General features: G+C 37.3%; 1 protein-coding gene across 2 annotated transcripts in view; it reads left to right on the top strand.

The window, feature by feature from the left end:
• The window catches only part of dmrt1 (doublesex and mab-3 related transcription factor 1), a 39,240-nt gene extending 20,114 nt beyond the window's left edge, over positions 1–19,126 (top strand). For both annotated transcript variants that reach the window (XM_023285859.2, XM_023285860.2), the window contains exon 5: positions 15,727–19,126. In XM_023285859.2, the coding sequence (XP_023141627.1) occupies positions 15,727–15,881 (155 nt within the window). In that variant the 3' untranslated portion in view covers positions 15,882–19,126. The remainder of the gene's footprint in view (positions 1–15,726) is intronic.
• The last annotated feature ends 7,738 nt before the right edge of the window (positions 19,127–26,864 follow it).

A 26,864-nucleotide genomic window follows, 5' to 3' on the forward strand; every position in this document is an offset into this window, starting at 1 on the left:
TGTCCTTTCCCCTCCTCTTCCTCCTCCTCTTCCTCCCCCTCTCTTCGCCCTCCCCTCCTCTCGCAGGCCTCGCTGTCTCCGCAAAATTGCCTTCTGGAGTTAGTGAGCGGGAACAGTTAAGATTTACAAACAATGATGAAGCTTGTCATGCGTCTTTCTCCATCCGTCACGGCGGTCCGGGTGGAGTTGTGGGTAGAGCTGTCCCGGTGTTCTTCATAAAAGCCAGCTCTCTGTGAAATACGCCCCCGGCCGGCCTGTTTACTGCCCCGTGCTCGTCAGCAGCCCCGCCGCCGTAAATCGCCGAGCGGGAGGTGACAGCGCAGTCCATCAAACTCCCACCCCACCTCGCTGCCCTCCCAACATCTCACCTCACGCTGCCACTCCCTCCACCCCTCCTCACCCACCCACCGCCTCCATATATACACATACACACAGTGTTTCTCCACAAACACCCTCACCACGATCCAGCCGGGGAGGCTCAGATGAGCTGCCCCAAAGAGTTATGGCTGTTTCAGTCTTACGGGAGACAGCTGCAAGCCCGAGTCTGTCAGTGTTTATGTTCTTTTCTTTTTTGTCCTTGTCTAGACTTCTTAAAAAAAAAAAATAAAAATTCACAGAAGTTTACAAGCCATCAGCACAGCAACTTTCCTTTCACGTACTTTTTTTTAAAAAGTGGATTTATACTAAGTCGGACCTCAGAATCGAGCACCGCCGCACTGGCTATACGTTTGTCTGTTTTGTTATATTGGTGTCAGCACGGAGCGTACAGTAATTTAAATGCAAATCAGATTGTTGAGGTATTGCAGATGTTAATCCTGCTAATCGATAGACCTGTGTGAGCCCATTAAGTTAGAAATCCATTACTATCTTTCTAGATGATATTTTATTGATTTTTCTTGCTTTAATCCATACTGTACTGTACACCGAAGTGAGTTACTGCGTATAAAAGTCTGTCGTTTCAGGTTCTCCACCTCCTCTGAGGGGAAAAAAACGAGAGAGAGATTGGCGTTAGTAAGTTTCTTTGTTTCGTGTGTAAAATGGGCTTTACCTGCTTTCATATCAGCTTACTTCACACCCACAGATTCCTTCTCACACACACAAAAAACAGCTAAAAAAGTCCATTCACACACACTCACACAGCCCATACCTGCACACACACTCGGCCCAAATTCATTCTGGAGACGTCAGAAAGGCCTCTCAGTCTTTTGGATTTATTAAAACTGAAACAAATCGGTACCTCAAAGCAAAGAGGTGACCTTTTCAAAGAAAGTGCTGTTTCGTGTCATGTAGCAGCCAGAGTTCATTTGTTTGGTCACTGACATGTTCAGACTATCACTCACTTCAGTACATGCACTCTGTGTCCTTTCATTACCTGAGGGGAAAAAAAACAGACCGCTGCTGTAGAATGTGAAAGTTTTGATGAATATTACTGTTTCTACGTGATTTTTGCTAAACATAGTATAGCAAAAAGTTCTGGTACTATTGCTACAAGTAGTTGGTCTCACTTAACATTTGTTAGGACTTGAATCATATTCATTTGAATTAGACCGAGTTGTGTAGCATACTTTAACTTTTTAACCAGATTAAGGCAGGTTTCAACCTAAACTGGGCATTTTCTGTTTTTATTTTTGTTTTGATTACTGCTATTTTTGAGATTGATGCAATGGTTAATCAGTTAGTTGTCAACAGTTAAATTCATTGACAACAAAAAAAAAACAGCTCCAGCTTCGTGGCTGTGAATATTTTCTGGGTTTTTTTGTCCCTCTGTTACAGAAAACTGAATATCTTTGACAAAAGAAGACATTTGTTATCTTGGACTTTGGGAAACATTGGTTGACATTTTAAAATATTTTTTTTGACATTTTAGACCAAACACCTTATCAGTTAATTGAGGAAAAATAATTAGATTAACTAACAATTACAATAATTGTTACTTGTGGGCCTATTTTAATAAAATGTCCCCACTATTAGTAAACTCTGTTGTTCTTGACAGCAAACAGGAAAGATGTTTATGGTCCATAATTAGCAGATTTTTTTTCTGTAATACACCAAGTAACTACTGTTAATAGCTCCAAGTTAATTGAGCAAATGTTGTCTCTTACAAATGAGAAAGATGGCACAATATGGAGAAAAACTTAAGTAATCCACAGTGCACAGTCTATGATTTTTAATACTTTATATGGCTATGATTTTGTATAATACTGCTCAGAACTAAACACACACTTAAAACACTGACAAGATACTGCAGTTATACAGGAATGATGAACTCTAATAGCCAACAAACCTTAGAAAATATCAGAATTTTAAGACATTTTGTCTGGGGTAGGGACTTATTTAGTCTGTAAGTAAGAGCCAGCAGTGGAGAAAGTGACCCTTCAGGGGTCTGTCAGAGGGAATCATTGAACATGTGGCTGTTTGAGTGTCTCTCCTGGCCCTTGATTACAGAAGGAAAGTCCTGTGTGGCCTGTCAGATCATCTCCTCTTTGTGCTGCTAAGTGCCCTGATAGCCTGTGGGGCTGTGGATGGGCTAAATACTAGTGTAATTGTCTGCTCAGGGCACAAGCACTGTTGTAATGTGTTGTACAACACCACCATTAACGCAGGCCTGGGGCTGTGGAGACATTAAATGGCCGGGGCTGTGTAGTTTATGTCCTCTTTCCCTCACTCTATTTGTCTTTCTCATTGAAACACACACACACACACACACACACACACACACACACACACACACACACACACACACACACACACACACACACACACACACACACACACACACACACACACACACACACACACACACACACACACACACACACACACACACTGTCCAGTTCTGAGGGGCTTGAAAGGAAATGATCTCATTGACTGCTGTTAACTTTCAATACAGTTTGATATCCTGAGGCTGTAAATATTGCTTTGTCTGTTTCAGTAAACTCTGTGCGTCCAGACTGAAGTACTGGTTATTGCAGAATTCTACAATTCTACAGTTACATTTAGCTTTTATCCAAAGCGACGTACATCTGAGAGTAGATACAACACAAGCAAGGATCTAGTCTGGAGAAACCAACCTGGATAAGAGCCACAAAACAAGTTTAAGTGTGATCCTAGAACCGTGGTGACTACAGGCAGAATTCATGTATATCTTGACAATATACATTTACAGTTTGTAAGCTCATTAAACAGTGTCTTCACTATTTCAAAGGTTTTGCTGAGTTTGTGCCTAACCTTGAAAACAGCCTGGTTAACCTTAAGGATGCAGGGTTATTCCATCTCAAATCATCAGGGGCCTTCTGCTCAGCCATCTCTGAATTGCTTGTACTTTTTTATATCAAAATATGGATATTTAAAATGGTATCTGTTAAAGTTCAGATTGATATATCAAATATTTTATAAGATTTGTCTTTTTTTAAAGTTTGCCTATTGATGCACTTTCAGCACATTTTTTCTTACATTGATTATTGAGGCAATGTTTGAATGACAATATCTCAGGAACCATTACAGATTAAAACCTGTTTTCACTGTTATTTCTGATCATGTCATTGATTGTGAATCTGCAATTTTGGACAAGTAGATCAAATAGTCTCTGATTATGGGTGAGCTGAAATACGGAAAAATTGAGGCAGTCATGAAAAGTTCCATCTATAAGCACATGATGGGAAAAGAAAATAATGCAGAAGTCAACTGGTGACATTATCTGAACCATGTGAAGTTTTATGTCAGTAATACTAAAGAAATCATACAGAAAGCTTCTTTATATAAAATACTTAGTCTCAAACATGAAAAAGAAAGTTTCTGCCCTTGAAATTGAGCAGGTATGACAAGTTGTACTACAAAAACTAAAATATTGCTAGATAGCCTGATCCAAAGTGGTTAATGAAATATAATCATTTGAAGAAGAATTGCAGGCAAATCAGAGATGGTAGAGCAGAAATAGTTTTAAAAACTTTACAATTTGAGATGAAATGATTCCACTCAGGACAGTTCTTTCTTTTTTTTATTTTCCTCTTTGGTGCCATTACAGAAACCAAAATTAGGAGTGATGAGTTTGTGGACTTTTTTTGCCCTCTTAGTTGAGCTTTTTGGTTCTACAGTAAAGATTTACAGATGCTATTTAGAGGTGGAATGTATGGCCTTCATATTTTTTAGGATAAATAATTATTTTGTAGTTCCCCTCCATGGAAAATGTTTTTGTTTTGTTGACATGTCCATATGTTGTTTTTTACACAACTGACTGGCTGTGAATGCAAGCATATGCAGTGTGCAAAAATTACTTTTTATTTATAGTATTTTCCTTAAATTGGACTAAAGTTAATCTTGAAAAGTAGGCAGCTCTTCTTAATTAAGCGAGTGTCACTGAGCGAAAGTTTTACTAATGTGCTCACAATCATTGTTTGGAATTAGAAATGCTATATTAATGTGCACACAATTTAAAATTGCATTCAGTTTCATGACCAGAAATGTGATAATATTGCACGTAAATTAAGAAAACTGCAAAAATAAACAATCCTAGGTGCTTCAGTAAAAAGCTTTTTCTTTTATTGTCCAGCTTTTATTGGAGTTCCTAGTATTGGCATGACCTGAATGACTGAGAATCTACGCAAAAATAAACAAATTTACATCTTTGTGGAATAATAACCTTGACTGGATGTGTTACACGGATTTTGTACTTCAGACTAGATAAATGTCTGTTATACTTAATCACATGTGCATTTCGCTTGCATCTTAATGTAACCTGCTTAAAATTACTTATATGTCAGTACTAATATTTCAAAACAAACTTGTTCAGATGCAGTGTCTTCCCACCTAATCATGCTCTTCTAGTCACTTTCCTTGCATTGTTTTGAGCAGCAGTGGTGGCGGCTCTGCGTTCACTGACAAATGATGGTACCTTGGCAGCTCTCTGAAACAGCTGAACGACTTGGATAAACACATTTGGCAGTTTTAGTACCTGCGAGAGGCGTCCTCCTTTCCATAGCAATATATTTCACTCTTCCTGTGTCCTTTACTTTGGCATTTTTCTTACCCTGTCGACTCCCAATGAATCTCATGTTTAAAATGTAATGATAGAGAAGTCTTGCAAATATTGATCAGCCGCCTCAGCTCATTATTGCATATCCATAACTCTTGGATGGATCACGTCAGAAAGCCTGACGACAGACTGACATGCCATTTTGTGAGCTGATGGGGCACAGTAGCCGAGATGGAGATTTAGCATAGGGACGGTGGCTGTGTCACGCCTCCCTGGCAGTCATCTTCACCAGGGACAGATTGGTTAACAGTGCCGGAGCAAAGGTTCCTCTCTGCTTAATTAGCCTTTGACCTCGACACTTGATGCCTTCTGTCAGCCTGTCTCGGCCCTCCACTCGCTTCAGCTCCATGGCCAACCAATAATGAGCATTTAAGTGTTTTCTGACCTCCTGTAATGGCCGCATGAGAGACTGCATCCCTTTGAACAATTGTCTCAGCAGCTCTTCATTACGGAGGTGAGAATGAGAAATACGTAGAAGATGTAGCTGCAATCAAATGAATAGTGCTTATTCATGATAATGCAAAAGCTATTATTGACTCTTTATTTAGTTCTCTGATTAAGATGGTTGATGTGGCTTGAAATTAGTAGCAGCTCAGGCTTTGCCACCAGACTTACTGTCAGAGTAGTTTTCATGGTTTAGTGTGAGCAGGAGCGAGGTAAAAAAAAAATGCATTTGGTTGGCATTCAGTTAGTGATGCAATTTTTTAAAAATTATCTTAACCAAAAGTCAGCCATGTTATCAATCAATACTCAATTAATTGTTAAAATTCGTGAAATACAGAAATGTTTTTCCATATGTTGTGAAAACAGTTTACTGACATTTAATGATCACTGCAAAATAAGCTGACTTACGTTAGGAATTAGACAGACAGACAGACAGACAGACAGACTATAGATAGATAGATGGATAGATAGACTATAGATAGATGGATAGATAGACTATAGATAGATGGATAGATAGACTATAGATAGATGGATAGATACTTTATTAATCCCAATCGAAATTCAACAACTCTAAAAGACAAGCACTATGAAGTCAACACCAGGTTACAAATTCAAAAGCAAATAAGTAATGACCTCATCTTGAATTGCTGTTAGAACTTTGAAGAACAGATAAAGTAAATATAACATGAATAGCAATCAATCGATTAACAATAGATCATTTACGACCCTAGTTTCAGTAAAATTTCAGTCAGTCCATGAATGAGACCAGTTCATAATCTGTCATCTACAAACTGCACTTTTATACACTGGTAGGTTATACAGGGTTAAGCCTCTTTTATTTGTAGTTTTATCATAGTTTCTTTCATTATTTCTAAATGCATTGCATGCCAGAAACTTCAAGTCATCCTTTTCCACAGAATGCATGGCTGCATCACATGTAGTGTCAGGTGTCAAATATAAAATGTAGTGTCTAAACGTAATTAATAAACAATCAAAAATGTAACAGGCTAAACCAGTTTGTAGTATGTAAACATAAGAGACAGAAAATCAGGGTCGTGCTTTTGTTTTTGTTATGTAGTTTATCACAAAACTGTGCTTCTCATGATCAGCTTTGGTTTATTGACATTTTAGCGATTGTTTTCAGAACTGCTGTGGGATTATATTGGTATTGGATACATACTAGACCTGCAGAATTTAGGATCACACAGGAAAGATCAGTGGTTTAAAGCTGAGGGTGAAGGTCTGTATTGTGAACATCAGCTGAGTGTCATGAGCCTCCACTGTTCAGTGCGCAGTATTTAAACCTGCCTGCCTGCCTGCCTGTCTGCTCTTTGACAGAGTTTTCTGGGCCATTAAGTCCTGCTGCTGGTCTGCTGATGAGGAGCCAGACGCTCATATCATTTCCAGGGAGGGGAGCATCCATCTCTACAAGGGTCATCCTCAGTTGGACACACATGGGACCCTCTCAAACTGGCCAGGGCCGATTTTTTTAGACACAGCTCGTATCATTTTAATGGGAGCATTTAATCCCAGGTCAGCCTTGTCATTTGACAGACAAATCTTCATTCTTAAGATTGAATTTTGGTTCCCTTGATAACAGCCTCCACTAAGTGCTGCTGTCCCTGGAAAGCAGAGACACATTCAGACAGCTGATTGTTTGAGGTAACTTGTAGCTTGTGCATTGAACAGTTTCACATTGGAAAGGTGTTGGAAACTTAAAGCAGCTTGGAGCCAGCTGTATGCAAAGATTAATACAAGAAGACAAACGGAATTGACCTGAGCTCCACTGACTAGCTTTTCCTAATGATTTCAGCAGTAGATGGAGTCTGCTAGTATCACGGAGAAAGGACATCAGAGCTGAGGTTTTCATTTATTTCATCATGCGATCTGTTACCACTTTGGCCAAGACTGAAAAAGCACAACAACTACCAAATAATTGTCCTGATCTTGGGACTGGAATATCACCATATTTTTAGGTTTCATATTTCAAATTCTACAACTTAGTTATTCCTTATAGTCCTTTTCAGAACTAAAATCCCCAGTGCATAGTGAAACTTTGCAACTATTTCCTGTGCAAATAAGTGCATTGACTGGGTTATTATGAAATTATTATCACTGCTAACTGTCATCTTAATGTATCATTGGGTTAAGTGGGAATTAGATGATTTCGACATACTTAAGCTCCCCACTCTCAGTACAGGTAAAGGCTGAATCATGTGTGTGTGCATGCCCGAGTGTGTGTTTACCTAAGTGTTATCTACCCCTATGACCCTTGTGTACGGGGGATGAGTGTAGAGTATGAAACCCACAGAGAGCTTATCCTCAGTGGATCAGACTGAATTACCATCTCCTCTCACATCTGGGCTTTTGTTCCCCTCTTTGGCAGCAGCAGAAATGATTGCACCTTCATTCACTCCTTCTCTTAACAGGACAAGTGGGAGGTTAAAAAAGCTTCCTTTTGTTATTCCACACAAAGACTGTTTAATAGTTTGGAAATCTTATATAGAGTGCTGAGTGACTGAGAAAAGGGCAAAAGTTCATTCAGGAGAATAAACTCTCTTTCAACATCAGCAGCAGGTTAAGTCTGTCTTGTTACAAACTGCTGCCTGAACTTGAATAATTGGAGAGCTTTAGTAATTTCTGTTATTACAACACCACTTCTTAATCCTGTAGTATCACTACCACTGTGTGTTACAGCCCAAAAATTCCAAGAAGACCTGAATAGTCTGAGGACGTGTGGAAGTGAGCAATTGTGTCTCTAAAAATGGGGAAAAAAATTGACAGGTAATTAGATTTTTATCGCTGCCTGACATTGATATTGTGATATTTTGTTATCTGTGATATTAAAAAAATTTCTGTCACAAGATAAATTTATTAAGTGTATTTGGAAAGACTAAGGTGATTTTGTAAGACAGTACATTTGCATAAAAATATGCTTAAAAATTATTTGAAAAAGCTTTTTGATGCTTTCTCATATGGTTGCAAAGATGTCCAGAATATGTTTTCTTTGGATGATATTCAGATCTGGTTTTGCATTTGTCATACAGAGCTTCGCTGATTTAAATCGCCACAGAGTTCCTGTTTTTGGTCAAAGTCATCCTTTCTGTAGCCGAAATATTTCCACACAACTAATGGTGCTTTTTTTTCGCAGCCAAATCCTCCTTTTCATTGTTTCAGACCTGCTTCTTGCTCATTTTGCTGTGCACGTTTGGAACCTGTATATCAACATACTATGTCTTGTAGATTAAGTAAAAAACAATTGAGTAAATTATTTTCTGTCAGACATACTTGACTTTTAGATTAGTCATAGGAGTTGAATGAGAACCGTGCAAGTTTTTATTTTTGTATTAAGCAGCAGCAGAGTTATGTGAACATGATGTGTTTGAGCTAATCTGCCTTTCTTCATGTTGCACTAATTGTGACATGAATATTGCCGGTCCACACATCGATACTAAAATTATGTATTGTGCAGCACTACTGTCAAACTGTGTTAACATTTGCACCAGAAACTCAAGAACTATACTGTATGTGACATGTTTGTTAAGGCTTTGCACGCCATCAGCGCCAAATTTGCTCAAGAAGCAGCTTCATGAAAGTCCTAGACCTACATCAGGCAATAAACAAGCAATTAAATTAGCAGCATCTCAACATTTAGCACTAAAGTAATTAGACTAGTTGATTTTGATCAAGCTTCAGAAAATCAAACAATTGCTTGTTTAATTTCAAAAATGCCAAATATTATTCGGCTCTAACCTCTCAAATATGAGAATATTTTTGCCTCCCTCACACTGTTTTAGTGAAACAGTACCAATGTTGTTGTGTTGATGCTCAGCAGGTGTAATGTTTACTGTTTTCACCATGTTGTTTAATGCGTTATTGTGCTAACCTTTGCTAATTAGCAGAAAGTATAACTAATGCCGGGCTCAGACTGCAGGAGCCTTACGTCCTTTTCAGCCTTCCCAACAACTGGAGGAGAAATCTGGTCTGAGATGTTGATTTGAATTGATGTTCAGTCCAAATCATCTAGCAGTGGGAGGGGTTTACAGAGCCAATCTGAAACTTCCCAAAATGCTTGCAGACTAATTGTGACACCTCTTTAAAATCAAACACGTTAGACTTTCATGAGCTAAAGTCTGGATAGTTCGGATTATTCTCACTAGCCTCCGTGCTTCAGGGAAAAGTTAGATATATATTAAAACTGATGGTTACAATCTCATATACAGTTCTAGTTGAAGAACAGACAAACCATGTGATCATATTTTCCAACCATTTTCTCATCCAATGCTGCTTTTGTGTTTTTTTGTCACTGCATTTTAATATCTGTGTCTCTATAAGATCAAATAAGGCGATGTTCAGCACCCTGAGTTCTCCCTTTGGTATGGTAATCCTATTAACGTCCTTTACTATGTGATGTAGCATTGTTTTCATATCTTATAGTGAGAGCATGTTTGAGTTTAAAGAGTAGAAAATCTGTAAAGTTTCACCTTATGTGTGCAGTGCAGCCCAATTTTGAAATCTCTTTAAAAATTTCTGTAGTCCAGCATGAGGATAATGCAAGATGTTTTGGGTTTCGTTGGTCATATAAGAAATGTTCCAGTTTTCACCAAAGTTAGTCCAGTCAATCCTCAGGAGGTCATGATTGTTTGTAGTAAGTTTAATGGCAATCTGTCGGGCATTTGTTCAGTCACACCTGCTGATTGGTCGACTAACAGTCAACTGACAGTGAAAATAATTAAATTGTTTAATTAGACCTCGTGTCGTTAACAGGTGCTCGGAGGCTAATTGAGAACAAGACGTTGTGCTGTTTCAGAGTCCCGACATTAATCTGTATTAAACAGTAGAGCAGAGGACGGTCGGACGCAGCAGAGAACATGTTTACTACACTGTGTCATGATTTAACATCCCCACTGAAACTAACATGTCCAGTTGCTTTCAGCCTTTAATTACATCATAGATTTCCTGCTGATGAACAGGCAGAGAATTAAGAGTGAGCGGCTAATTCACAGCTGCTCTCCCCCACCCCACTCGCTGTTATTGCTGTACAAGTGGACCACTCAGGGATGAAAAAAGAGCAGGCTGCACTTAGCTACACAAACATTAGTATTAACGATTGGCCTGCCAGTTCAGAACTGGTGACAAACTGCAGACGGGCAAAAATTGGAGTCCGAAACCAATCAGGAAGTTAATGAGGAGAAAAATGACTCCTCTTTTCCCCTCCCACTGATGCTGCTGAGGAGGAGAGAGAGGCAGAAAGACAGACCTTTAAAATGCAGAGAAATTTAAAGTTTTAAGGCTTTGAATTAATTACACTTGTATCATCTGATAATAGTCACTTTTATAAATATAGAAAAACATTTTTAATATTATGCTATTGTGATAGAATGCACCTTATAATATGATTATCTGGTTAGTTTTCTGTGTTTTCTCAGTGGTCAGGTTTCCTTTTGAGACCCAATATAGTAATCCCTGTAATGATTAGAGCTACAGAGTGATTAATTTAAGTATTGAGTCATGCGCTGATTATTTCCCTAATTTGATTTCTAAATTAATTATTTCAGCATCTTCAAATGTACCCCAAAGACATATCCTTTTATTATTATTTTTTTTTAAATATCCAATTTAAAGAGCTGAAATCATGTTTTTTTTTTGTTGTTGTTTTTGGTTCTTTTTGTTTTGCTTCTTTTCATTCTGCTTAAAATATTTTTGTTGGTTAAATTTTAGCTGATTGGTAATATTAAGAAAATAGTTTCTGCTTTGCTAATTATCCCACAATCATCTTTATCCGTTTCATTTTCATAAACAGCTAAGATTTATGTTTGTATTCAGCTTCTTTGATTTCTACAGGAATATGTGCTTGATAACAACTATTACAATCTAAAAGTACTAAAAGTTGGCACTAAAGGCTTGTGAAATTCTTATTTGCTCATTCTTTGATCCTGTGGTATCTAATTTTAATCCTAATTTTTAGCAATTTCCAGTGATTTAACTAAAGTTCTTGTACAGCTGCTTATATGATAAAGTAGTCAAAAGTTTTGCTTCTTTTGATAAAAACAACAAAACAATTTCATAGAAAAACTGCTCATATTTCTCAAATTTAACTATCATAATGTATCGTTTTGGTGTCAGTAGTGAAACACTGGCAATAGTACAGACAGTTTTTCACTATAACCTAGTGTGAGTGCAGATTAACATCTAAAATCATTGAAATGAGTGTTGTTACCACAGTAGAATATAAGTAGCTCAGCATCAAAGCTAACGAACAGACTGATTAATTATAACCAATAAAACTTCAGAAATAGTGGGAAGTTGTGCAGAAACAGGGAGCCAGTGAGGTAATTCCAATCTTCCTTAAAGCATTTTGATAATATACAAACAATAATATTTGATAATTGCCATTTTTTAAAAAGCAAAATACAGTTATTACTTTCAACTTCTTGTTTTTGTTGTTGTTTAGGAAACCATAACACGCATTTTCACTCTTTTTGGACATTATTCCTTGATTAATGTAGTAACTGATAGATTTGTTTGGCCAAATCCTCTCAGTTCAGAAGCCTCCAACATTGTGATCAATGCCATTTTCACTTAGTAAATTACATAGAAGATAAAGCATTTATGCAGATCAGCAGTGTACCTAAATGCACAGATAAATGTAATGCAGCTTGATAGAGTTTATAACTGAGGTTTAAACCATAAAAACACACAGTAATGAAGGTGCATGATGGTTATTAAACATTATTAACGTCTGAATGAGTGCAAAAACAGAGCAGCCTAATGTCTGCTGGCCTCTCTGTGTTATTAGTGTGTGCAGTAGCTGTGGAACGAGTGTTAAAACGAGTGGGTGCACATCGCTCTGGTGTTAACTGTAAAAGATATAGTGCTTTTGTTTTGTGGTCACTGTCTTCCTTTTTTGCTCGCTGATTCAATTTGCTATAAATCCCGAGCTTTGCCAAGAATCATTTCACTGTACGGTCATATTTATATCAGCACTAACAGAGAGGACCATTTATTCTGCAGTGCTGATGATTAGACTGTCCTGTTTTGTCTGTCTCACTATAGTATTTCTATTTACTCGCCTTACAGCGTGTAGACGTGTTTATTTTATGTGTGCTCTGTACTGTCTACCTACGCCAGGCAATATGAATTCATCATATTAATGACTTTGAGGAGTATCTGAGAAAAAGATTTGTAGCTTTATACCCAGAAGACAAGTGAAAGATTTGATGTTTAGCTGTTTTTTTGTTTAAATACATAATCATATTTTACTGTAGTCAGTTTTTCATTATTTCAGTGAGCAAAGATTATCCTAGAAGAGGAATTTAACTCAATATATATTTTAATGAACCACTTTGGGCTCATGCAGGCAACAATAAACACAGATTTGACTCCAGATTCACCCACATCTTCATCAGTGTACATCTCTGTTTGCTTTCTGTTTCTGATGAGATTCACCAACACCCATACTAATAAACAATGCAGCGTGTCCTATCAGTACCAGCAGCAGTCGGATTAATAAATGTGCAACAGTGGCTTCACCCCAAATATCACTTACCAGCAACGACAAATAATCACAAAATGCTTCTTCGTGAGCATCTGACAGCGAGCAAATTAGTGAGTTAGGTATTTTTCACATGTAAAAGCTAGGGCTGGGACTTTAACTTTAAAAAAAAACACATTTAACTGCACCTTTCTCACTTCGCTCATTTCTGGCACACCACTAACACTGATGAACACTCCAGCCCAGTAGGTGGCGGTAATGGACCTAAAGTCTGTCAGCCTTTAGGTTCATTACCTAAAGGCCAGCCGTGAAGAAGATACACAGCACTCAATAAGTGATGTCAGCACACAAGAAAGTTTGGAGAATAGTGATGGAAGACAAGACCGCATTGCGCTTATTGGCCAGAAACAAGCTTGCTTCTTTTTAAGAACTTTCAGATGGCAGCTTGGATTAAAAAAAGTGGTTGTGTGCAAATTGTACAACATAGCGTTTTCTTATCACCGCATCACTTCAAGCTGAGGGTATCACCTCAGTGTGAAACATGTTGCTGTTAGCAATGGAGGACAGACGTGAACATTGACCAGCTACAGTGCCTTTTATGGCCGCCCGTAGAGCCAGTCAGGTCTTTCTTTCTCTTGATTCCCAAAGGAATAAAACCAGCTATACATTCAGAATTCCAGTTAGGAAAATCGGGATATCATGCCTGGAAGATGGGGGCACTATTCCAAACACTGTGGGGTTGGAACGGATCAGCTCACACTGGAAAAAGACATGACTTGTGACGCGCAAAGGGAATATATTCTGTATATTTCAGAAGCGTTAGCTACGACAGTCCTGGTGCAGGCAAATGGTGTAGCCATCCCATAATAGACCACTTCTCAAGACATTGAAAGTCCTTGAGTTTACAAAAAGTCTTAAAATGTTGAATATAATTGCTATAATTGCACTTCGAATTTGCAGTAATCTGTGAAGGTAGTAGACAGATGAAAAATGCAGATAAATAGAAATGGAAAAAAACTTTTTTGTTGTTTAAGTTCATGTCTATTCATTGATTCAGTCGTCAACTAAAATTTATTTGAATTAAAAAACTTTGCTTATTGTGTCAAATATTGCTATTTGACAAAAATGCGATTAATCATGATTAATTAATTACGACGTCTCTAATTATTTGGATAAATTTTTTAATTGCGTCATAATTTAGAGTTAAAAGTCGCTCTTCAACTCTTGGTATAACCCCTAAAAATGAATCTTTCTGTATCACATTTTTAGAAGTACTTTATATGAAAATAATCCCGTCCTTTCTTAATATGACTCCCCGTCCACTCACCCCTCTACTACTTGCTGCAGCTGGAGCACACCAGCTCACCTACGACTGCTTAAACTAGGGTGACAAAACATTAGGAACACTTCATCAATAGCAAGAAGGAATTTGATAGAATGTTTGATAGTTAAATGCATTAGATGCAAACTGCCATGGAAGTTTGGCTGTCTGAACAAACAGTTTGGAAATTCCCTCAATTCCCTCATTTTAACAGTAGCAAAACAAAGGTTTGCCAAAAGTGATGAACTGATCAAGAGTAATTTACACGCAATTTAGTATCTATACATAACATGCACATGCATACATGCTTGTGCTCGGCGCAAGGTCATTTTTTATTAAATATTTCATCCGTCGGAAATGATAGGTCAACTGAGCAGCGTTGGAGGAGGACTGCGCTCTCTGAGTGCTTTTCTAGTTTATGCTTGTGATTTGTCTGCAAGCATGCACTGTAAAAAAAACTATTTTGTTTTTACAGTAAAATTCTGGCAGCTGTGGTTGCCAGAATGATACCATAAAATTACGGTAAAACATTTTCTACATTTACGATAAAGAAATGTGTTGATATTGTTGATTTTAGGGTTAAAAAACATGCTTAATTCCATATTTTACTGTAAAAAAAAATAAAGTTTTAACCTTTAAAAATTTGAAAATTTACATGAAAATACTATATAAAAGAAAGTTTGTGTAACTTATTGTAAATATTACAGCATTTTTTCCATTACCAACACAACAGTTAGTGTATTTAACATTAAATATATGTATTTTTAGCAAAAATTGCAGTTAAAGCTGTCATAATTATTAAAGTATATTTCCATTTAACTGGGAAAAACTGTATTGTTTTTGAGAATTAAATGCAAAAGTTACAGTATTGTTATACATATTTTTCCTTTCAAAACTGTGCAGGAATCGGGAAATATATTTTTTTCAAGAGAAAAAATCTAAAAAATACACTTTTCTTCTGATTAACCTATTTACAGTGATTCTGTGTTTTATTAACTGCATTAAACTGTTTTAGAGTTTACACATTTTTACCTCATGGTTTGACAGTGTTCACCGTAAAGTGTATAAACATTTTTTACAGTGTATAAAAACACCATATGTACATGTTAGCAAGGTAAACAACTTGATTTTCCCTGGAGGAGTGTGCCAGTGGCCTCACTTGTGTTGCACTCAGTTCTATACATGATAAGTAAACCTTGCCTTGAGCTTGTTCAATCAAGTGAAGCAATTGCTGTGAGAAGGATGAAAAAAGAGCATAAGAGAGAACTTCAAACCTCTTTCTTACCTCTGCATTCAATTGTGTTGCTGCTTGTCGGGGTTCAGATGTTACTGGACGATCTGAGAGGCTCTTTCTGAAGCATAAGTAGCTCCGTAGTTCATAAGCCGACTTCTCCAGTGGGTCTCTGATCAGGACTTTCTGTCTCGTCCCTGCAGCTTTCTCACCCAGCAGCATCACCAACGGTCAGGACTCCACCATGACCTGCCGCTCCATCAGCTCCCTGGTCACCTCCAACATGAAGGCCGAGTGTGAGGTCAGCAGCCAGATGGCCAACTTCACCGTCGATGGAGTCGACGGTGACGCCAAATAAACGAGGCTAAGGAAAACATCACACAGCAAAAGCATTAGATCAATCAGTTTAGTAGTTGAGTGTTGCTGCAGGTTTTTACGACGTTGCTGTTCTGGAGGTATTTTCCATTCTGTAGCCGACAGAACAGGTTGTTTGTGTATTTTTAGTTCAGTTTTAGCTTAAAATCTTTTGTTGAAGCCAGTTTACCTGCATGGAAAGTTCACAGCATGTAGATATCTGAGAAGCACTAACTTTTTGCAAAGACATTCATTTTTTGTTCGGTTTTATCTCCAATCTTTGGTGGAAGTATTGAAATTTCACACATGATAGCATACAGACATCTGAGAAGCACCAACTCATAGCGAAGATAATTTGAAAGATGACTGTGAGTCCAGTAAATACGGCTTAGATTGGACCAAATTATTCAAACTAGAAAGCAATTTGGAGCACAAACTAAAGTTTTTGTTATAGAAGATGAAGGGACGCGACAGATGAGATCATAGTAACAGAATGAAATCCTTTCCAGCTCAAAGTGAAAGTGTTAGTATTTTATTTGTTTTTTAAAATCAGACTACAATCTTAGAGTTTGTGAAAACCTAGAATCACGATTACTGCAGGCAAATCCCAAGCACTTATTTAGAAAATGAAGACTTGAAGTTTAATGTTTGATATGCACTACATGCAACAGTAAATGTAGTAAAAGATGTTATTATTAGTCTGTTTTGGTTTTATTAACTATTAGTAGTCCAGTAAAACAGGCAGAGGACAGGAGTCGGCCACGTTCTTCCCACTAAGCACTTATTTGGTAATCTGTAGGTCCAAAGATGTCCAGATATCAAAGTGAAATCAAATTTTTTCCTATTTTAATGAGCAATGTAGCATCAAACGTTTCTGAGCTGATTTAAAAGTGACGTCCTCAGCTACACTTTGACCTCACTTTAGAGAGGTGAAACAATCAGGTCAGCAAAAACAAGGATTTTAGGAAGAGTTCAGTTACATATAGTTGTTGTTTTTACCACATTTAAATGGTACTAGATTCCCAGGTTTAGTTAGAACCTGCTTCTGTCTGAAAAAGTGACACTAATGCCGGGTTCAGACTACAGGAGTTTCTGGCTGATGTATCCTCGTTTCACCCCACTTTACAATCAGAGGAGAAATCTAGTTTGGGTCTTAAATATATATCAGAATATGTGGTAATGTGGGGACTTTAAAGATCCAGTCTGAAGCCTCTCAAAATGCAAACATGTTCAAACATGTTCCAACATGTAGACAGCAGACGCCGTCAAGAAATGTTCAGCATTCTAGCCCTGGAGGATAATGTTGAGCTCCAGATATTAAAACTGTTTAAATCTCATCTCATGTAGAATCACTGAGCCTTCTGCAATCGTTTCTTTTTTCTTCTCACTGCTAAGTATTGTTAGCATTAGAGCATGTTGTTGCACCACAGTCTCTATTTTGTTTACATCCCTTGAGGTGACTCCCTCTGGCATGACTATCTAAATAATAATGATAATAATAATCAGCTTTATTCCTATTGCACCTTTCACCACTGGGGCTACAAAGTGCTTCATGAAGCATTAAAACACACAAAATATTAGATAAAACAATGAAAGAAATAAAACATACGTAAAAACAACCGATAACTGAGCATCAGAGCAGAAACAAAGTTATATATCCTTCATTGTATGATGCACTCTTTTTTTTGGTCTTGGAATGTGTGCATGTCTGAAATTAGAAAAGGATATCTGTCAGGTTTGTTCCTGTGTGAGTGGATGCAGCCTGATTTCAAAATGTATTAAATATTATAAAACTCCTGTGGTATCAGCCCGACCCACGTTGCTGTTAAAAACATAAACGCATGAACAGGATTTTTGAGGACGACATTACTATCAGGGATTCCCTAAAGTAGTTTTTATAGAATTTTAATCAACATATGCACTGAGTGACATATTTTATCAAACATACATAAACTATGTCATGCAACTGTTTCTAAATTACTCTTCTAGAAGACTGTTTCTTGTTCTTCCAACTGTTGCGCCACCACTACAAGTATATCTGCACTAACTGAATATTGGCTGATACATTAGTCTACTGTAGCTCCGTTTAAAAAAAAAAATCACTTTTAACCTGAATGTAGCCCAGTCAGATTTATGATTAGACATCGTTGGACTTGCACTACCAAAATAAGTCTGGTACCCTGATCAAGATTCTCCTAAATTTAGAAAAGTCTGCTGATTTCTACGATGCTAAACCTGGAAACCTGGAACCTAGTGTTTCTTTTTCGTGGATTAAAGTTTAGAGCCACCATCAGACACACCCAGATCCTCCTGTAGGGCAAAGTGTGGAGAGAGTAAAGGCAGGTTCAACATGAATCATGTTTCTCTCGGCTGTGTTGGCATGTGATGAGCACCGGCTGCTTATTTATGGCGCTGATCCAGGGGCGTTGTTTATTCCACGGAATTTGCATGTCTATTGTATATTTAACCCCTTCAGGCCGGGAGTTTTGCCGCGTGTGTTACTGTTTACAACTTCTTCCACACTTGGGCACGACCTTGTAGACGGAGCCGAGGCTGAGGCATTCATCTGCAGCCAATGTGACAGTCAGTTAATCTCTACAGGCGTTTCTCAAGGAAAACATTTGAAGGTTTCAGCTTCTCAAATGCAGGCTTTTATCATTGTAATTTAGATTAATTGAATATCTCTGGCTTTTGGATTGTTAGTGAGGGAAACAAATCATCTTGAATGTAGATTTTTGTATTCTTTTTTTGAACGTGTACAGATATAAATAACTAATCCACACATCACAATAATAATTGGCAGATTAGTTAAATAAAAGTATTTGTTACTGCAGCTTTTTAACAGATAAATAAACTAGTCGCAGTGTTGTATGATTACAATTTGGAAGCAAACAAGCCAAAACAATCCTTTTTTTTTTACTTCATGAACTAATAAAAGTAATATTGTGCTGCCCGCTATTGAACTGTACTGTTATTGTAAATGTAATTAAAAAAAAAACAAAAACAACTCAGTAGAGATTTTGCCAACTTTTTTCTGCCTTTGTGAAACTCACTAGTACACTCCTTTACTGCACATTGTTTGTGTTTTATGGAGATTCATTTCAAACTGCATGCTTTCCACATGTTTATTTGTGTTTGTGTTTGAATAAGACAGCAACAAAAGTAATTTGGAGCTTTGGAGTTTATGTCGCGACAAGTTTTAGGGAAATAAAAATGCTCTAAGTGATGGAGTGTAAATGTGATGGTGTGCTGGGAACAACAATATAAAACAGACAAAGAAAATTACTTGTATTTTCTTTCTGCTGCGCTGTGGGAACATTCATTGGATTCTGCCCCATCTGTTGTAATCAATAACATGACCATCTTGTTTTTTTATGAAACGCACTTACTCTTAATTTCATCCACCAGTGGTTTTAGAGAGAAGAATGTGGAGTTACCTCTAAGGCTTTGACATTATAAATCACCTCTTGAGACCAGATTGTACGGCAGTATCGATTGATCCTGATATATCACAGAAATTTACTGTCACTTCTGTTTTCAATTAAAGATACAATCAGTCAGATAATGACTTAATTGGATTTTACAGAAGATTGAGTTTTATCGCCCCGTGCTTTACGAGTTTAGTTAAGGAAGGCCATTTTATCACGGTTGTCAGGGGCGACCGGCTGCCGCTGCCTTGTCCTTCTGTAGCTGCTGCTGCCCTGTGTACAGCGCAGGGGAGAAAAGTGTCACAGGATTGGTTTTCCTTGAGCTGCCTCCACCTCCATGAATCACGCCCTCCCGTAATAGATAAAATCTGCCCCGATCTCGCCTCTCGGTGAAGTGATGGCGGCTCCATTCGGACGGGAGGTGTGGAAGAGGACGGCGCGAGCTCCGAGGTGGAGGAGGCAGACTCAGGACGTTTTTAGGCGGTCGCTGTCTGTTTTAATAAGTGAACCGGGCATGTTTAATGAGCGTCGGTGATGCAGAGTCACATTTTACGAAGGCAAACTTGGCTGTGACGGATAAAAGATAGTGATATTTTAAGTCAGGGGTGTCAAACTCATTTTAGTTCATGTGGTCTCCAAAGGGCCAGACCAGTAAGATGTTTGCATAATAACCTATAAATAACCACAATTTTCACCTTTGTTTTAGTGCAGATAAGTACAGTCTGCAAATGTCCGCATTTAAGAAACTGTCTTTTTGCAAAACGTTATGAACAACCTGAAGTTTCTTAAGAAAAACTAATGCAATTTCAACAATATTATGCCTCAGTTTATCATATTTACACACGTGCAGTGCAACTTATGGATCTACAAAGGCACAGAACATTTCACAGGTATCTAGAACTTAACAATCTAGTATTTTACTTTATGATCAAAACTTATCAGGATCTAGTAATTGTTTTAAATATACAGTTTTACAAATTCACATTCATTTGCAGTTAACATCTTCTCTGTAATTTTTACATTTTGCAAAGTCGTCCCACGGGCCGGATTGGACCCTTTGGAGGGCCGCTTTCTGCCCGCAGGACGTATGTTTGACACACCTGCTTTAAAGCAGCTAATAAATTGGGGTGAAAGTTGCTGGACTGTAGTCAACCAAAGAAAATGTTGGTCGATTGAAATCATACCTGTTCTTTCTTCAATTGATTGGTTGCTTGGGGGGAAATCTTGGAAATCTTTGGAGACTTTTGAAACAAAGTTAAAAGGTTAAATCATAATTGAACAACCATTTTTGATCTTTTGCACATCAGAATTTCAGGATCTTGTCGAGCCTTTCCGTGATAAGTTAGCTTAAATCACATTTTGCGCATTAAAAAAGAAAATGTGATTCAATTTCAACTTCACGCAGGTCCAGAAATCACTTTTCCTCCTGAATTTTTTTCAAGTATCAACCAACATCAATGAATTTTCTTTAAACTGCATAATAAATTTAAAATCAGAACAAAAATTGTTCCTGAACATCTACAAGACAACATCTGATTGGCTGCGAAAACAAAGTGTTAGATTAAAAAATGCATTTGTGATGTGTGTCAATAGGACAAAAAGTGGTGTGAAAGCTTCAGGTGACTGTAGTCAGCCAAAGAAAATGTTGATCCACTGAAATCGTACCTGCTCTTCAGCCAATTGGTGGGTCACATAGGAAAAAATTCTGTATGTTATCTGTACAGTAGGGTCACTGAATGCGCTCAAGTTAGCTTTATTAGCCTAAATGAACTTTGAAAATGTAAAAATCTAATATTTGCAGCATACCAAATAATTTAAAGCTGATTATTTTATCCTAAAATGACACCAGACCAGCGCACACCTGCCAGTATTCATGTGATTTCTGAAAATAATACATAGCTCAAGAACTGTTGAGGAATATAGTGCAGACAAGTTAGCCTGCTGTTTTTAGATGATTTGCTGCCACACTGACTACTTCTTTGACATCTTCCTTGTCGTTCATGTTCAGTAAAGGTTAAAAAAGTCAGAGCTAGCAGTCTTCATTTCCTAAAATAATGGAATGATCCTTAAAGCTGTTGATGTCACACTTGTCTCCTCATCAACACCGGAGATTTTTCGAACAATCAACCTTTCCTCGGATAAGAGCTCATCAACCAACCGATCGACCCAGACACTAAAAACCCCAAGAAATTTACAGTTTGAAAAAACTATTTGCAGCTGATACTTCCAACACTGACTAAATCTGAAGCATAGTTAGGAGCTCTTTAACAAAGTTTCCCCATTTTCCTCTTCACTTTTTACAACCTGAAGAATTTCCCAGTTTTACTTGTCGAGAAAAATGACTGAGAAAAATGTTTAATTTGCAACAAGAAACAGTTTTTGGTTCGATGGTTTAGATCAACCAGCTCTGAATGTTTTCATGCTAAAAATCTCTAACATGTTTAATACTGAATGTTGAAGTAATGGTTGTTTCAAATATTTGTGTGAAATCCATTCTGCAGGAAGCTCATAGTCCTGAGGGATGAGACATTATCGTGGTATCAAATTCAAATTAATCCAAACTGCATCTGTTTCGTGTTTTTAAGTATCTTTAAAAGTTTCTCTAACTTAACTTCATGTATTCTGCTTCTGCTTAAACCCCCAAATAATGTTGTAGCTACCATTATTATTGTTTAGTTTACATTGTCACGAACATCTAGTGTGAGATATTCAGGATGCCATGTGGGTTGAAACAAAACTTTTTCTGAAAAACAGAGAAGTTCTGGTAGATTTGAAGAAGCTAAAGCAAGGCAGTACTGTGACACAAACGGAGTAAAATTTGGATTTCTAAACGCAGCTGTTTTCACTACACAGGTGGTTAATTAGGTCCAGCCCTGTGTCCCAGATCTACACAGTCTAAGTCTGTCATTAGGAGATCATAAAAGAGGCTGTTTCTCTGCAGTAGCTGGTAGAAGAAAAGATCATGTAGGAGCAGAGAGTTTGTGAGACATCAGATTGCTGAGAGTTCAACAGTAAAATCTGGAGCTGTGTGACAAAATGAAATGATAGATTCATACAAGGCATTGCCAGAGCGCTGCACAGCAAACATCTGTCACAATTAAATGCTCAAACCATCAATGTCTGCAACAGAATTTATAAAGTACTGATGGGATAATCTATATATCACCTTCTTTTAGAGGGTTTTGAGACAAAGTTAGCAAACTTCTGCACATCAGTTTCTGGGTTTTGTCGAATCTTTCAATGAAAAGTAATCATAGTTTGTGCAGTACAAAAGAATATGTGCCTCAATTTCAGCGTTACACAGCTCAAACTATCTGTTTTCATCCTGAGTATGTTTCAAGTATCAAACCAACTTCAATCAGTTTGGCCTTTGCTACCCATTTTCTTTTAACTGTGTAACAAAGTTAAAATTAGAAAATGTGGAGAAAAAAGTGGAGGGGCTTTTCAGGAGACTCACAGCTGTTTTCACTTTGTTCACCTCGTTAGACCTTTTCTCAGGACTGTGTTGCTGCTACATGTTCATTTAATATCTCTTTCAGTCTTTAGTTTTGTGGCACCCAGACAGTTTACACTTAATTTGTATTTTCTATTGGTGCTTTGACATTGGTGATAAAACTCTGATCACATCTTCACCCAATTACAATCCGAGAAAAGGTTAATCAGTCACAAAAAGGAAGCGCAGAGCCTCATGGATTAGAGATGTAAGAAGCATTAGATGTGAGATGTTAGATTAGATGTGCAAAAATTAAAGCAACATGACGGATATTTCAGCAGCCGTACAAAATATTTAACCTTACAAAAATAAACTACCACAAATAATGACATCTTTTTCACAAAGAGACGAAGATTTATACAATTTTACCCCAAATTATATTCACTTTACGCTTTAAAATACTGCCCAACAAAGCCAAACACATCACAGATTTGGTCAAACATCTGAAGACCATAATTTAGACTTAGAGAGATGTTATCTTAACATAAAAATGACTCTACTTTGTTAATGAGTAATTTTGGAGAAACAAATGGACAAAAAGAGGTAAAACCAAACCACTCTGACTCCACTTTGCCCAAACCTCTTATGTTTTGTGTATTTATTGAAAAAAATCTGTTTTAATGCTAAAATATCTCAGTAACTGAGTGTCTCCTACCTAAATAAGAACGTGTAGTAAGAAAAGTAAAAGACTAGTCATTTGGAAAGTTCTTCTCACTGACGTGTTTGCTTAATTTCTTTAAATTTTTTGTGTTAATTCCCAGCTGAAAGATCTCCGTACCGCCTCCTAAAACAAACACAGACTTCTCCTTTTTTTTTTCCCTGGAGGCTGACGTCTGACTGATGTTCTGTGCTTTCTAAAAACGTCGCACTAATTCAGATGTCCGGCTAATTTCTCTGTAGGGGCTCGGTGTCGCGCCTCCCCAGGGAAACTTAAATCAGCGTTTGTGTGACAGGACTTGTGAGTGGCAGCGACGCCCCCAATCAGCGCCTAATAATAACCACCGTCAGCAGGGGTCGGCTCCTCCTCCGGCTCTGGAGGGCCCCACTGGAGGAGTTCCCTCAGATAATATAAACATGAGATATCAGACGTGGAGTCATTGGCATGTAAAGTGATTCTCTCTCTCTCTAGCCAACATTTTAATGCTTGGTTTTGTGCCATAAACACGTATGAAAATCTGTGAAATCAATATCAGGACTTAAAGACATTTATGAAGCACAAGAACAGTAGATTGAAGTAGACCAAGGGGCTTCAAAATTCATATTTCTTCTGTTATTATACATACATTTGCACCACTGAAGTACAACAACATCTCTAACAGGTCGTCTACTCTTTGGCCTTGTGAAATTACACTTTTACCTGACCCAGTATCATTAATAGTCAGTTATTTTGTCTAAGACTGCAGCTAATGACCGTCTGGTTTGTACAAATTCTGGTATAAAATGCCAGCAAAGTTCACATCGCAGTGCTTGTTTCGGTAAACTAACAGGACAAAATCTCAAAACTATCAAAAATCAATGAAAACTATTTAAAAAGGCAACAAATGTCTCATTCAGTAGCTGCAATCATGAAATTTTACAGGAATAATGTTACCAATTAAGCTTTTTGTGTCTTTACTGAGTAGTTTACAATGAAGGCATCAGCTGTAGTTTTATAATCATATTTCATGTTTTGTGTAAGTTTTGTAAAAGAACTAAAGCTATCAGAGAGATGTAGTGGAGTAAAAAGTACTTAGATACAGTTAAAACTTAATGATTCTGAATTATTTCAATTCTCTCTTTTGCCATTTCTCAGTCAGATTTAATTCAGAGTTACTTCTTTGTTATCTGGGACCCAAAACTAAATATTTTGGCTCACTTTTGAGAATTTCATGTTTTCAGACCTGAGAATTTTATTTTCATCCTCAAAAGTATCTGAGCCAGAAAGCAGTTTGAAAGTTTAGTGTTCGACATCCAGAAATCACCAAAAATTGTCCAGAATGTCTCGGAAATTGTCCAAAATCTTTGTTCAGTATCTGAGTATTGACAAAGTCCAACCAACTATAATCCAGTATAATTTCAAAAAAATAGTGTTTTACGACTGGTAAGCGAAGCATCAGATCACGTCTTAAGACATCACAATACGTGTTCTATCAGCTGCTGTAGAAAAGATTCATTCTGTAAGACTATAACACGGTTATAATGTTAGACATTATCTCCTTATCACTGCGTATGGGTTACATGTTACACATATTGATGAGTTTGGGATTGAAATACTTTTAAAAAACACAAATCTTTACGCATTTACTGACAGGTTGATGATGAGTATTTTTCAAGTTCTTTCTGTGCTTGATTTAAAGTAATATTTTGTAAATAAGTTTTCAGGATCAGTTGCGTCAGGAAGCTTGTTCGGCCAAATAACTTGACAACTTTGAATAAATTTCAGATAAATCCTGAGTTAAAAGCTCACAACCTGCCGTCAGAAGTAACCAAAAGATTCCAAGATAAACCTGGTAAAGGTGATTAAAGTGGTAAATAAAAAAGAAATATGTCTGAATTTCCGTCTATTTTCACTTTTTTTGTGCATTTTCACGTGAACGGATTCTTTGTTTTTCCTCGCTAGCAGCTTTATGGACCAAAGTGTTGACCGTTTGTCCAACACTTTGGTCCACATTGAATTATTTAAACACCTTTTGTGTGAATTTGTATTTTTTTTTTAAAAAAACAATATTTTGGACACACATGTTTGTCCAGGGAAGATTAAATGTAATGACTTTTTTGGTTTTGTTGAAATATCTCAACCGTTATTGTATGGATTTCCATGAAATGTAAACATTATTATTATTATTATTATTATTATTATTATTATTATTATTACTATTATTATAAACCTTTATTTAACCAGAAGAAATCCCAAATAAGATTAAGAACCTCTTTTTCAAGGGGCTCCAGGTCAACATAGGCAGCAGCAAATACAAAACACAGCTACAAAATTACACAGTTAGCAAAAAAAAAAAAACCCTAATAAATAAAATTAACTTTACCAGCAGATTATGAAAAACAAGCACATGTTATGGAGTTAGCCTCAAGAACTTGCAGTTTGGGTTTAAAGACGCTCAATGAGATTTACCTGGTTAGTTTCCAGTCTTTCTGCAACATATTTCACATAGAAGGTGCAAAGTATACAAAAACCTTTTTCCCCGATTCAGTACGGATATGGAACAGAAAGCAGCAAATGATCTTGTGAATAGAGAGAGTAAAGATCAGAACTTTTCTGTGCAGTGAAGGAGCAAATGTAGGTGGGCTTTAGTCCAAGCATTGCCTTAGATATGAAGGTATACCGATGATGGATGCCTCTAGTGGCTAAAGGAGACCATCCAACCCGAGAATAGAACTCACAGTGGTGTGTTGACGCTTCACCGTTCATAATAATGCTCAGAGAAGCAACGTGAACAGCATTCAACCATTCAAAGATGGCTATATTTCTAATAAATATGGGCTGCTTTCTGTTTACCAGTTAGCAGATGTTAGCACGCAGATTGCTAAACAACGGTGGTGAATGTAAGGATTGTTCATTAATTGTAGGTCTATGAAGGGTGGTGTTTAGCTGGTGTGAGGTTTTCATTTCTTTTGTTTTCTGGTTGCCATGAAAGCTATTTCTAATTGTCTTGTGCCATGAAATGTCAGCATGTTAGCGTTGTCATTTTGAGGTTGTTAAATGCTAATGTTAGCATTTAGCTCAAAACATTAGGCCTGCATTACATCACTGCACACTTTGACATCCCAAAATTCAATTCTAGATGCTGAAAAAGACACTAAAGCTGTCCTTGTTTGCAGTTAGAGGTAGGCTACGTCTCGCTCATAATGGAAAAATACTTCTTGGGCCTTATTGGATCTTTTTGCTGCAGTACTCCCAGTGACCACTAGGAGAGGCCTTAAGAGGTCACCGTCCTTGAACAGCTGTCAATCTGTTTTATTGTTTTACACCTTATTGTTTATTTATGTAGCTTGTTTTTTTTTTATATTTTGTGTGGCTGCTACCTTGGCCAGGTGTCCCTTGTAAAAGCCATCTCTAATCTCAATGGGACTT

Source organism: Amphiprion ocellaris, chromosome 6 (assembly GCF_022539595.1).
Source record: "Amphiprion ocellaris isolate individual 3 ecotype Okinawa chromosome 6, ASM2253959v1, whole genome shotgun sequence".
NCBI lineage: Eukaryota > Metazoa > Chordata > Actinopteri > Pomacentridae > Amphiprion > Amphiprion ocellaris.